At 35.5% G+C, this 13,808-nt stretch overlaps 1 protein-coding gene across 3 annotated transcripts in view; it reads right to left on the reverse strand.

Annotated features, from left to right (window-relative positions):
• Window positions 1-437: 437 nt before the first annotated feature.
• FAR1 (fatty acyl-CoA reductase 1) overlaps window positions 438-13,808 on the reverse strand; it is a 34,542-nt gene continuing 21,171 nt past the window's right edge. For all 3 annotated transcript variants that reach the window (XM_030451364.1, XM_030451361.1, XM_030451362.1), the window contains exons 9-12: window positions 12,151-12,322; window positions 6,803-6,932; window positions 4,443-4,570; window positions 438-2,448 (exon numbers count right to left, since the gene is read on the reverse strand). In XM_030451364.1, the coding sequence (XP_030307224.1) occupies window positions 2,286-2,448; window positions 4,443-4,570; window positions 6,803-6,932; window positions 12,151-12,322 (593 nt within the window). In that variant the 3' untranslated portion in view covers window positions 438-2,285. The remainder of the gene's footprint in view (window positions 2,449-4,442; window positions 4,571-6,802; window positions 6,933-12,150; window positions 12,323-13,808) is intronic.

Genomic DNA, 13,808 nt, shown 5'->3' on the forward strand with positions numbered 1-13,808 from the left:
AATAGGATGACTGATGAATTTGTGTAAGATACCAATAAATGAGTGCCCAGAACCAAGGTCTCCAAAAAGGGGGAAAAATGTTCTTCTAAATTGGCAAATATTTAAAGAGCAGAGGTTAAATAACCTTGTGTTGAAAGCAATTTTTTTCTTATTTATTAAAGAGAATAGATTTCTAAACAGTTTTGGACCAGAAATAATCAGTTAATTGGCTTCATAGTTCTCAGTATTAACAAATCAACATTAAAAGTGTAATTTGTAAGTTATAAACAACCAAGATTCCTAAGTGAGTTGCTTTAGAGAATCACTTTCAGAATATGATGTATTTGTCTTCTGCAAACTTCAGCCACATGCCAACATGGGACAAGGGACGTCATTAGACAGTAGGCACCTCTGAAAAAAAAAAGTCTACAATACAGGAATGCTTAAGTGTACTTTCAGGTCTAATAAGATATTTGGGGAGGCAACTAAAATCTAATGTATTTGTTATCTTCAATCACAGAAGCCATAATTTATTTTCAGCCACAGTTAGAGGTCTCTCACACTAGGTGTGGTCCTAGACCATGCAGCCTTTTCCTTGCTAGGTTTATATATACACAAGTAATTTAAAAAAGGAATTACAGCTTAACTAATATTACAGAATATTTAGCTTCAGCAAGGAAGCCATTATCTTTTCAAAATGATATACACCTGCATGAAAGGTGTTCTCTTTAAAGTAAGAGTTTTCACAAAAGTAGCAAAATAAGTTCTTTACATACTTAATTCAAACAGGACAAAAAACTACCAAGGGCAAGTATATGTAGTAATTGTGTAATTAGGTCATTATTTGCCTTCCTAAGCAGATTCAAGAATAGCTTCATCAGTAGGAACTGATTTCAATGAACAAACACTGGGCAAGGGTGCTGGTCAGTGCATCAATTAGAGGAACATTACAGTGTTCTCAGAATTCTGTGCAACCAAAATGTAAAATTATCTTCATGTATTGCCTTAAACAAGGATTCAATCTTTTCTTACAACTTTTTTTCCTAAACGTTTTCCCTACTCAAACTAACAGGTAGCAAAAACGGGCTTCTTCAGATTTATACCTAATAATTTAAGTTATATGAAAGAATTGTTAAAATACTTTTGATCTGAAGCAAAGTACATCCTGCTCTGCTTGCCCAGTAAAATGAGAGGTTTTATTGGTGCAGGAAAAAGAAAGTGTGCTTACACATTGGTGTTGTCCATGCATTAAATTCCATAGCGCAAAAATTTAAAAATTATTAATTAATGAAGTAATCACTAGCATGGCTTAGAATTTAAAACCAGGTGTATCTCTATGAAAGCCTATAGTTTGTCCAACTGCTATTATCAGTAATACAAGTAGCAACTTTCATATTCAAATGAATTCCTATCATATACAGTTACCTTTTAAAGTCAGAAGTGTAATAATCAAGTGCTGGCTCTGTGTTCGTAATAAAAAATCAGTAAAACAAGAGGATGGTCAGTGACTTCATTTCTGCCCCCCTCAGGGTTACATTTCTTTTTATCTACTCAAGGATAGGATCAATTATGCTTTCAGAGAAGCAAATTGTTCATGCCTACATATTACAAGTTGGATGCAGCCAGTTTTTAGCACAGAACTGAATCACTAAGTGCATTCTGAAGACCAGATTGGACAAAAGGCCTTCCAGTAATTCAGGAAGGAAGGTTGTGGGGCTTTTTTGGGTTTTTTTCTTTTTTTTCTTTTAAAGCAAAGTAGGCACCATTGTTGCATCCCTACTTTGAGGAGGGAAGAAGTGGCAAAAAGTAAAGACAAATTACACAAGTCCTCAAGTATTTTTTTTCAGGAGACCCACCATCATTTATACACTTTTGCAACTTGTAAAACCCTTTGTAATTTAGAATATCAAATAAATAGGTCTACGGTAACTAGCAACTACTAAATCAATATTTATCTTGCTCAATGTGGACTAAAACTTAAGAAAAAACATGTTAAGGCAGATTTCAATCAAACACTGTCCAAATTGCACAGTTATGTTGGTCAGTGGTCTAAAACATTTTCCCCAGGTGAAAGAGCTAGTTATTTAAATGCTTTTCTAATGCCAATTCAACCTGGCACTTGACTATTTAATTCTCTCCGTTTTCAGGAATATACACAACCAACATCACATATACCATATTGCAAATTTAGCACTCCAATTTATGATGAAATTATGCTTTTACAAAATGTGAGATGACTACATGTTACAGGCTTTGTGCAGTTAGACCACCATATGCATAGATGTCCTAATGCTAAATTCTCTTCTTCAATATCTCATAGTACTGGAGGCTCTGAAATAGGAGAGGAACTTGTAACACAGACTAACCACAAAGTACCAGATATTTCTTGCCATTTGTGATCTCGCAATAAAGATACGCCAGATCAGGATCACAAGAACTGTATTGAAGCCATAGCGTATGTTCCTCAACCTAAGAATAAAAAAGAAGAAATAATTAAAAGCCAAGGTACCTAGACTTACTGGGGAAAAAAACCCACTATGAAATTAATTTCTACTCTAGAATTTAATTTCTTCATCTGTTCACCTTCAGATACACTGTGGGTGATAGTAATGAATATTATTCTGCTCTATAGCAGATAAAGATCCCTAAAGGCAAGGTCACACACAGTAACTCAACTATCCACCTCCAAACCAAGTAATTACTTAACACACTGAATACCCTGCCTCCCCTTCACATGTTTAAAACTTCATATACATGTAGCAGTAAGTCCAAAGGCTCCTGAAAATAAAACCCAAATACAACACATTATGGGATTTTATAGCAAGAGAGCAATTCACTGCAATTTTCAGGTCATTCCCTTTCAGGAAATGGTATTTAAAGATTAGGAGAAACGAAGCATCATTTGAGGGCAACTTTGACTTTTAGCAATCTTCTCATATGTAAACATGGAAGCTTCAAGAAAAACAGTAATCAGAATTTGCTCAGATTTCTTAGAAACGGAGAAATCTTTGGTTCAGTAGATCAGAATAAATTTTTATTCTAATGGCAGCTCTTTTTCAGGAAATTCTCACTGCCCTTATTTTAACTGATTGGCTGGGTGTTACTTTAGTTGCACATTCCTTTAAATGCCTTAATTGTAGAAAAAACAGTCTAAAATTGTGTTACAAAAGTAAAGCCAACTTCTATTTGAGGAAAAATTCTGCTCAGTAGTTTCCTAGCCAGGCTGCCACTTCTGGTTAATACTGGAAAAAATGGTCTCCTCAAATTCAGATTAGAGTTAAAAGCTAGATGGCAACAGAAGAGACTAACTTAATACCTCAGAGTATATATAAACCTCTTGCAAAATAATCCACTTACAGAAAGAGCTGGGGGCAACCAGATGCTCTTCTTATACAAGACTATTTCTCATGCTATTTTCAGTACAATCTTTTGTACAAAGAGTTGCTACTCTATGATAATTCCTCTGAATTTTTAATAGCATCTAAATTAAAAAAAATTAAAAACCAAGAGGGGACACCTTTTATGCTATCCCAACCATTTTCAAATAATATAATTTGAAAGTGTATTTGAGATTGTAACCTATCATATCAATCCACTCCATAACTGCAAATCCTTGTCTGTGGAATACCGACAAAAGTAATGGCCTAGACCACCTTGTTCTGTGCTATCAAGCTATCAGATGTGAAGTAATACTGCAGGGCCAGACTAATCACTTTTATTTCATTCTTTAAAGAGATGGGAACTAGATGATCTTTAAGGTTCCTTCCAGCCAAAACTAATCCATATTCTATGTCTGCAACTGTCATTATGGCTTAGCTAAGAACTAAACTGTTTCAATAAAATTTTGGAAAGTAATACTGCATTAACATTGAAGGAGTTACGTGACAGACAGAATGCTAAGAGAAGTCATTTTACAACATCAAAGTTTCCTGTTCTGAGGTGGAGAGCCCATGTCTGTTACTTGTGTGCTTCAAAAAGATTAGATTTCCAGAAGAAACAACCATTGTTTTATTAAACCTCCTTACCTGAACAAGCCATTCAGAACTTGTAACCCTGCATACTTTTACCTTCCAAAAGATATTTGGGTTACATCAGAAACCTGGATTACTGTAGACACTAAGCAACATGAGATACAACCATAATCCTAGACTAATACTATTAATACTGAGAACAATTCAGAAGTTGTTGAAGAAGAACAAATACAACAAAAAAGATGACATCAGACTTCTTTAGAAAATGCTTCAGACCACTGGACTGGAACGGATGAATTCTGAAGGACCAAAACAGATGCTGTGATAAAGAACATTTTGTAGATTCACAGAATGGCTTAGAGATGGAAAGGACCTGAAACGTCATCAAGATCCAACCCTCCTGCATGGGCAGAGATACCTCACACTAGACCAGGAACAGTTAAGTCATAACACAGAAAAGCAAAACTTGAAAAATCAAAACTTTATACTTACTTATTCAAGTGTTTCCTAGCTGCAGGGAGGCCAGACATTTCTTCATTCAGAACATATTTCTTTGTTCCCATGCAGTAATTTTCCATATATTCTGCCCAATGTAGTTGTCGAACATCAAAATTAAATGTCTGCATAAAATAAAAGCTTTCACTGTTAATTGCCTGAGAATGCATCTGCTATGTGTAAGGAAAAGGATAAATGCCTTTATACCAGATAATTCCTATGTGTCTGATGCAAAAAAAAAAGTCCTTGTCCTTAAGAACAACCCAGATTTAGATCCCATTTCTGACTCAACCTCTGCTCTGTGCCAACTTCACTGTTTGGTAATGCAGAGCTATTCTAGCTGTGCTTATTTGCAGTTATCCTTTAAAAGTACCACGAGAGTATCTTGCCCAGCAGAGGAAGTTACTACTGTAAAATCACGATGCAAAATTTTCACTGATGCATTGATTTCCTCATCTCAAGAGTCCACAGTAACATCTGTTCATGTCCCAGTAAATACCAAGATTTTCCTAGCAGGTTTTTAGCTCTGCTGCTTTTGCTCCAGGCACTAGAATAAGCAAGATCATTATAAAGAACAAGAGACAAATAAAAGGTTTTGTGCAGTGAAACTGTATTCAGCTTTAAAAGCTGTTACACATGCAGTAAATCCCCAAGCCCATGCTTTCAAATAAGCTGCTTAACAGCATGGCAGGTGTGCCATAAATGAAATTAAACCCATTACAGTCTGAAGACAATCCTGCACAGTGATTCTTTGTGATTTAGCACTGTTTGCAAGTTAAATGTCAGCATGTAGTTCTAGCACGCATGTATTATACCACTACTAGACAGCCTTTTCATAATGATAAGTTATCAAAACCTCTCAGGTAAACTTTATTTTCCATAATAAATCACCATAGCAAGAACGTGAAAGCAAAATTTCAACCATTAATTCAATTAATGTCTGCTGCTGTATGCACATCTTATTGAAAATTCAGCTAACTGACAACATCAGCAGTCCAAATTTTGGTTTGGTTTTTTAAACTTGTCCTAAACTTGGGTTGCTGGGGGGAGGCAGGAGGTGCAGAAGGGTGAAAATCCTATCTTCATAAGAATCACCAAGCTATTCTATTTCCTACTTTTAGGCAGTTTATTTAAGTTGAAGAAAAGATGACCAACTTGTAATAATAGAACTACATTCTGGAAAACAGTTAAATAGGTGAGACCTCTTAAAGATGACAGACCTTTTTCAAAAACTCAAATTCTCTTACACATTTAAAAATGTAACTCTTGATTTTTCTTGCTCAATATTAACATAATTAGAGCAGAAGTATAAACTCAGTTAAATGGGGGATCAGAAGCAGAAATTGATCTCAGCTGCACTAATTCTTTATTTTAGCTATTAAATGTATCTTCCTGCAAGACATTGGGGGAAGGATTAACAATTTATTGCAATACAGCTTTGCTGTTGCACAAATGTATTTTGAATACTTTTGAATAAATCTAGTAAAATTTGCATAACTTTTCCCAGCCATATGAGGGGCAGGGAGGTAGAACTTCGACAGCATAGGCATACACATGGAAAAGTTTGGTAACTTTAGCCAACACTAATCACCAGAGTAAACCAGTAAGCCACACCCAGGCATTTCTGGTAGTCTGAGACTGGTAAACTTAGCACAAAAATACTCATAGATGGTCAATAACCACACATAGTAGGGAAGACTTTTCCTTTGAGCTTTTTCATTCACTTATTCAGACCCTGAACTCAACAATAGCTTTTCGTGTTCTCCAACAAGCTTCAGGATTTTTCTGTCATCCTGCTTTTGAACACTTGTCCCCCTACTTGGGGCAGTTTCAGTCACACAGTAGGAGTATACTTCAGAAGGAAGAGAATTTCCATTTGTATTTCTTTGAATACAGAGCTTTCTGACTAAAGCATGAAGACAGTATATAGAAGTTGTTAATAATTTAAAAACAAACAAAAAGCTTCCTCAAAAGTTATCTCCAGTTTCTCAGAAGAGAGTGGTCATGAAGTAGAAGCTTATTTTATTAATGATGTAGGTAAAAATGTAACAGCTTGGCCACTTGGTTGGCAACACCAAATCACACGATCAGGCCACTCCAAAGACAACCAATTTTGTTTGCAGGCCTCTTTCAAGGGAGTCCTGCCCTTCCTCATCTCTTATCACACCACTTACCCAGCTCATAGCACATCCCAGCAGCAACTGAAAGGATTTTGACAGTGATCTCCAGCCTGAGCACCAGGTCAGTTCTACATTACAGTAAGCAGCTTTACCAGTTCATGTCCTTACTCAGCCTTACAATCAATAAGCTTGTTTTTCACTTTCAATTCCCAATGCCCACATCACAGTGCTACTTGCCTTTTTGTCTTGGGGGTTCAACTGGTTCATCAGCATAGTCACATTTTCAGTATTCCAGATCCAAGTTTTGCTTGTAAAGTATTCTAATAACATCATGGCCCTATGAAGACGTGTTATTGTTTTCATCATCCTGCAGTCGAAGGCAAGGAATGTACAGGTTACAGTGGTAAAGATTAGCTCATACAAGAAAAACAGTAAAATTGTGTTTTTTACCCTCCAGCCCCACACCCCTATGTTAATATATCCCATCTTGCTCAGTATGCAGAGCCTCTTCTACTAGATCAGAAGGGTATTTCTGCATATTATGAAAGTGGACTTAGCTGTTCAGTCTTCATATAGAATCAGAAATTTTAAGACCGTCCTTTTTTCTTAATCCTACTTCCCAGTGTAATAGTAAATTTATTCCCTAGTAAGAGATGGTAAAATGTTGTCTTCTGTTGGTTACTCATATTTTAGGACACAAAACAATTTTCACTGCAGTATACTTGCACAGTGCTAAAAACATATGCACATGACAACATTAGCCAAGGGAATAAGTTTCCTGTAGCTCTAACTAAACACAAATGGTCACTAAGAGGTCAAGGCTTAAAGACACCAGAAAGACAGTTTAGCCCCTTAAACCTACTGCTTGAGAAGCAAAAGGCATAAAAATACTTAAGTGCAAAGATAGACCATAGCACATCCTGCTAGTTAGGTGATCAGTTCTATGCTACTTCAAAATATGCAGAAATACCTTCCATCATCCCCCTATTACAAAGAGGAAGCAATTATATAAAACCATCACTTGGGAGTACAGAGAAATTATGCTACAAGGATCAATTTGGGCAGACTTCTTTAATCAGATTCCCTGAAGTGGGCCCAAAAATGAGACAACCAGTCTCTCTGCAAAATTCCAACATTTATGACAAGAAATCAGACAGTGCTAGAGATGGTCACTCAATTTCAACAAGTATTAACTAATGCCACACAATCTAATGCTATTAATTCCTGTTTTGAGCACTCAAGGGCATCATCTCACAGAACCGCTTCCAATTTGATCCTTACAGCGGGACACATTTATCATTTTAAGCATGAGGAAGAAGGGGGAGGGGAAGGCAAAAAAAGCAGAACAACCCAGCATTAAGAGTAAATGGCTTCCTGAAGATAGGTTTTGTTCAATGAAGTTCATACAAGCAAGAAAAAAACACTGATTTTTCTCTGAAAGCTGCCTTGATGCATTCATACTTTAAGGCATATAGACAATGATTCCACAAAGTATTTTTCATTGCCCCTCTGTCACTAATGGCTGGCATCTCAATAAAGGGAATATTAAAACTGGCTTTTTTCCTTCTCATGAAACAGAGTAATACAAATTGCAGAGACCATTGAAAAAGTAGCACAAAACCCACAAATATTTTTCCTTAAACCACATAGGAACCTATCTACAAAGTAAAATTCAATTTTATTCAACTTTCAGACCACAAGCTAACACTATGCTTTAGTAGACATTTCTAGATGCTTTCAAACATGTATTTATAGCTTCATGATCTGAGTAACATGGCAACAGTGGGAGTTGACTTGAGCCAGAGTTCCTCCGATTCAAAAATAATTAAGAATATAGACTGTGCATTCAGAACATAGCGTGTGTTACCAGACTGAACTGAACATTAAAACAGAATAATACTCTAAAAAAAAATCAGAAAAGAACTCAAAACTTGGAAAGCAAAAATCTCAGTTGTCAGATAAACCAGAAAGACCTCGTAGCAAAGTGGCCTGGTTAAAAATAACACCAAACATGGCAGTGGCCAAGTGCTTAGACTTTCTGCAGAGGTCTGTCCACTAACAGTCTTATTTAACTTAGCTGACTTGTGCTTTTGTGCCTCCTCAATTTGTGCTAAGCTACTATAGAAGTTGATGGGTTAAGATAATTTATGCCCCTGCAAATACTGAATGGTGCAATGAACAACCAATTACACAAGTGCAGATTTCAGCTTGTTATTTGCCACCGATACAAGTTTTCACTCTTTCCAGTAAATGAAAACCAAACTATATTTAAACTAGTGTAAAGCCAAGCCTTTATGGAGAATCTTGCTGTTTCTGCTTATGGATATGGTTTCAGAGCATAGATAATGTGATTTAAAAAATTAAAATCAAGCCATTAAAAAAAGTTTTACTTCAACTGCAGACTTTTTAACTCTCTTCAACTCAAACTGGAGTGACTGGCCACAGAACCAGCTGATTCAATTAATCTGTGGAAAATTGTTGTTTGGTTTTTTTTCCTTTGTAGTGTTAGTTTCTTGATACATTAGCCAAAACAATCAAATGTCTCCATATTCTCTCAATTTCTAGTACAACTAAAAGGTTGACAAAGTGGACTAACCTTCTTGGTGAAAGCTTGTTAGTTTGTACTAAATCAACATGAAATATGAAATACACTTTATTAAAAAAAAGAACTATAGTGACAGTCATATATTGAGAGATGTTAGCATGAGTGTCATTTAGTTGACACTTGTATAGCTCTGGCAGACTAGGCTTTATAACTTCAATGGCACCATATTCTTCCTGCAAATGGGAATACACACACACTCCCTTCAAAAAGAGCATTAATACACATAAAGGAACTTTGTCAGCTTGAAGTTTTGAAATATACACTTCACAGCTTGTTCTGAGATAGCCAATTAACAAAGCTACAAATATCAGAGCCATATATAACCAGACAATACACAATCAAGCAATGCATCATACTGTCTTAATAATATGAAGGTAAACATTTTTTTTAAAATCTGCTAATTGTCATAAAGAACTCAACATCATCTGCAGACAGCAAGTCAGTGTGACAGCATGCAAAACTTTCACCTACACTAGGTAGAATTTTGCCTCTGCTAAGCAGTCCTTACTGCCATTAACACAAAATACATCACAACAGTTTAAGAAGCACATCACAGGAATTAGAAGTTTTAAGCAATAATGAAATTATTCTAAGTTAGATGGGCATGTGTTTCTATACCAGACAATCAAAAACAACCTGGCTTAGGGTTATGACTACATCTTGAAGAATTCTTAAATTCTTAAAATTAAATTCTTGAAGAGAGCTATGCCTTATACTAAAGTTAATTAGACAATTAATAAGCTTTGGTACACAACTAAGTATAAATGGCAAGTAACATTAGTCTTAAATTCAGATGCCAAGGATTATCACCACTATTTATGTAATCACACAATGCTGTAACAGCCAAGTATTTAGTATAAAATATTAAATCTTCATTATGCCAATCCTTATTGTGTATGTGCTTTCTGTTAATTTGGAAGAAACATTACGCACATTATTTCTTCCCCTTCCTTAACTGACAATATTAGAGAACTTTATAATTCAAGAACCACGGTGTTTGAATCTTCTTGTGTTCATTTTACTACATTTCTAATACGCTGCTCAACTTTTTCTGCTAGAATGGGGTGAAAAGGGTGACATTTTGGAATAAGCCACCACTTTCCTCACTCACAGAATCATTATAATCAGTCTAGTAACTTCCAATAATGTTTTCAAGGCTTTAGAATTTTCCTAGTACACTCTACCAAGTAATTAAAACCATTCTGTTATTCTGTTAGCTGGACAGAATGACCACAACAACAGGAGAACATCCATCCCAACACCATGACTGGCTCCAGCCTATCAGTTAAAGCACATCTCAAAGTACTTTGAAGACTAGAAAAAAGTAGAAGAGTACAGATCTGTCTCAAATTTCTTCTATCATTAAACACATGAAGCCTGTATATCTTGCTTGCATCTAAATATTCGAGATAAAACAGCTAAGAGTGTTCTAAATAACATGATTATTCAGACCCGTTTTCCTCCCACAGGAAAAAGCTGTGGGACATCTCAGCTCAGACATCTTTTAAAGACTGACAAGATTCTGGCAGTACTACTCCCTAACCATTTGAAAGACAGAAGTTTGGTATTTACCTGTTCTTAGTGAGTGATGAAGTTGTCTCATCTGCCAGGGAATTTCTATCCATTTTTTATTAAAAATAACTTAAAATTGCAAAAGAACCTAAAAGGTAGGAACTTGTACATTCAGTTCCTTCTTTTGATCCAAAAAGTTTACGTCTTTTTAACATGGGAAGATTACAGTCACAGCCTCCTGCCACTACTGTTGCTGTGCATAGTACAATATTGAGTAGGCTTGGAATAAAAGAACCAAAGCGGTTTGTAAGTTTTCTCCCACAAACCACTTGCATGCCTTCCTTCTACTGATCCAGTGCCAAGTCTGCTATGTAACTTTTATGCTAGGCAGACCTATACTACAGGACAATGAATGAATGCTCACTTGTTATAATACATTGTCACCACAGTGGAGATTTTATAGGGTCTGAAGACAAATACTTCTGAAAAGATACCATATGCAATCAGTTAAAATCATATGGCTTGGCCAATCTAAACCAAATTGAAGTGACATATTCCTTCTACTTAATTTAGTTTAGCCTATTGAGCACAGCTATGCCATTTTCACCACTTAAAAAGTTAGCCAGATACTAGTGAGGATATAAACTGAATGAAACATTGAGGTGATACAAACCAACATATGAGAACAAGTTGTATCAGCTACAGGAATAAACCATAATTAAGTCTGTTTCCTGTTCCATTTTCAGTTTATAATAGCAACAACAATCTTAATGCAAGCCACTTCCTAGAGTTTAATGACTGACTGGGATTCTCATCTGAGACATCTTGGACTACATTGTTAAGCCAGTCATTAATCTCTTAGAAAAGCCACCAGTGGATTGTTATTGCTTATAGTTAGTAAATCTAATTATTGCCCATGCCATGTCTTCTTCACAAGTCTTCACCACCTTACCAACAAGGTATTTTTAGCCCTATCTTTCTTACCATGGTTTATGACCTGTCAATCTGAGCAAAAGATCAAGGAAAAATGCAGGCACTGTATGGTTGACCGTAGTCCAACATCGACACAAGAAGGGGTTGGATTGTAAACTAAGATTAGGGTGCATTAGTGAATTCTCTAATGGTATTAGCGTGAAATTCAAATTAATGAGGTCTCCTGTAGGAAAAAATAAGGATCAACATATTGTTGATATTTATTAATCAAGAACAAACATTGCTTTCTAGATCTTGTAATTCTGTTTACCTTGACTACTCATAACCCTAAACTATCCAACAAAAACATATGTATTCTAGCTATAAAGTCCAAAGTCACTTTGAATTCAAAGACCTGTTCTCAGGAATAAAAGGCTGAGTTTTAGTCACAAATGATTCAGGGGAGGAAAAAAAAGTTATCAATACACATCATAGCATAAGCATAGCTTTGCTTATAAATCAGAAGAACAGACAAGACAGGGCTAGTCACCATTACCTTGGGCTTCTTCCAGTAATCCTGAGGTAGATATCATACAGGAATGCTGGTGCCTTATGGCTTACAGCAATCCAATAATGATATAAAAGGTGATTGGAAGTTAGATTTACATTGGGCCGTCTGAAGGCCTGTTCGAGAGGATTCCTCTTGAAAGTAGAAATTACATGGTATTCTGAGAAAGAAAAGTTGTGTAACAGCTTTGATAATAACCATGTAAAATTTTATGTTTTTCAAAGTACATAACAGTGTACAATATTTACTTCAGCATGTTACTTAATAGCCACCCAAGCTCTTCTACAAGCCAAAGAAACTAAGTGAAAACAAAATCAAGGTTTAACCCAAAATACTGTTAAACTGGTTCTTATTGTGATGAAGAGGTCTTTTATACCTTCACATCTTCAGTAGCATACTCTATTGTATGCTTCCCTCTTCATGTTCCTCTTCCCTACCTTAGAAGTGGTTGATTACAAGAATTCACAGCAATTTAGGTTCATACAGCATGTAAAGCTAATCATCTACATTTCATGAAGGCTATTCTAATCCTTCCGTGGAGTGCAATTTCAAAACTTATGGAGGAATTTGCAAGCATCTGAAATGCATTTCAACTGGCATTTTTAAACAACTTATACATATTTAAGCATTAAGAAAAAAGCAATTATGAGGGACTCCATAAGAAACTTCTGCTAACACCTGAAAATTCTGTATGTGACAGACATCCAGGATCAGTTTCTTATGAAGTTATGTTGAAATTTGCCTCCTCTTTGCAATAATTTCTTGTAATTTTATGCTGTTGTTAGACAGTGTTAAATACCCCAGTTCAAGTTGGGATATATATATGTGTATATATATATGTGAAGTCAGCAATTTTCCAAGTTTGGCTGAAGCAATAAAGTTTATAAATACAGATGCATGTAAAATAGGCAAATGCAAGTAAAAAGCATGATGAAAGTAGTCCAGAAAAGCAGATGTAGGTATTTAAGTTAACTAAAAGAAAAAATAATCCAAGTTTAAGAACTTTATTCCTAAAGAACTGAGAACTAATAAACATCTTTACCATGCAAGTCAGCTTGTACTGCTATTTGTAACAAAAACTATTACAAAGCTTTTGGCACAATGGTTACATTCCACTCAGCATATCTGAGAGTTGAAAGTACGTAATCATACTTTCTTAGTGATTAGTTTTTCTTGTTGGAATAGCTGAATTCTCATGTAGCTATGTGAAGTTTAAAAAAGAAACTAAATCAACAATTAACTGAAGCCAAACACAGTGAAGAGCTACGGAAGTGCAAAGCTATTACCATATCCTTCAATTATGCAGATGTACAAAGCATCTAATTGTGGGCTGTTTATCCATATGTATTTAGTACAGTTGGCATTTAACCAAACATCACAACCGCCCCTCTGAGCAATGCTTTTCTCTGCACACTACCCACACTCTTAAGATTAGGGCATGGCAGCATCAAACAGAAAAATCAGTTCTCCCATAATTTAAGTTATAATGGAATAAAAAAAGAACAAAATGAAACTGTGATAACGCTACAAAGGGAGAAAATTAACAATGGGAGATAATGAAAAAGCGTGATACACTGCAAAATTGAGAGGTATGGCTAGTATACTACTTTCAATAATAAATATATGATCTATTGGTTATAGCTTAT

The sequence above is a fragment of the Calypte anna genome, chromosome 5 (genome assembly GCF_003957555.1).
Source record: "Calypte anna isolate BGI_N300 chromosome 5, bCalAnn1_v1.p, whole genome shotgun sequence".
NCBI classification, from domain to species: domain Eukaryota; kingdom Metazoa; phylum Chordata; class Aves; order Apodiformes; family Trochilidae; genus Calypte; species Calypte anna.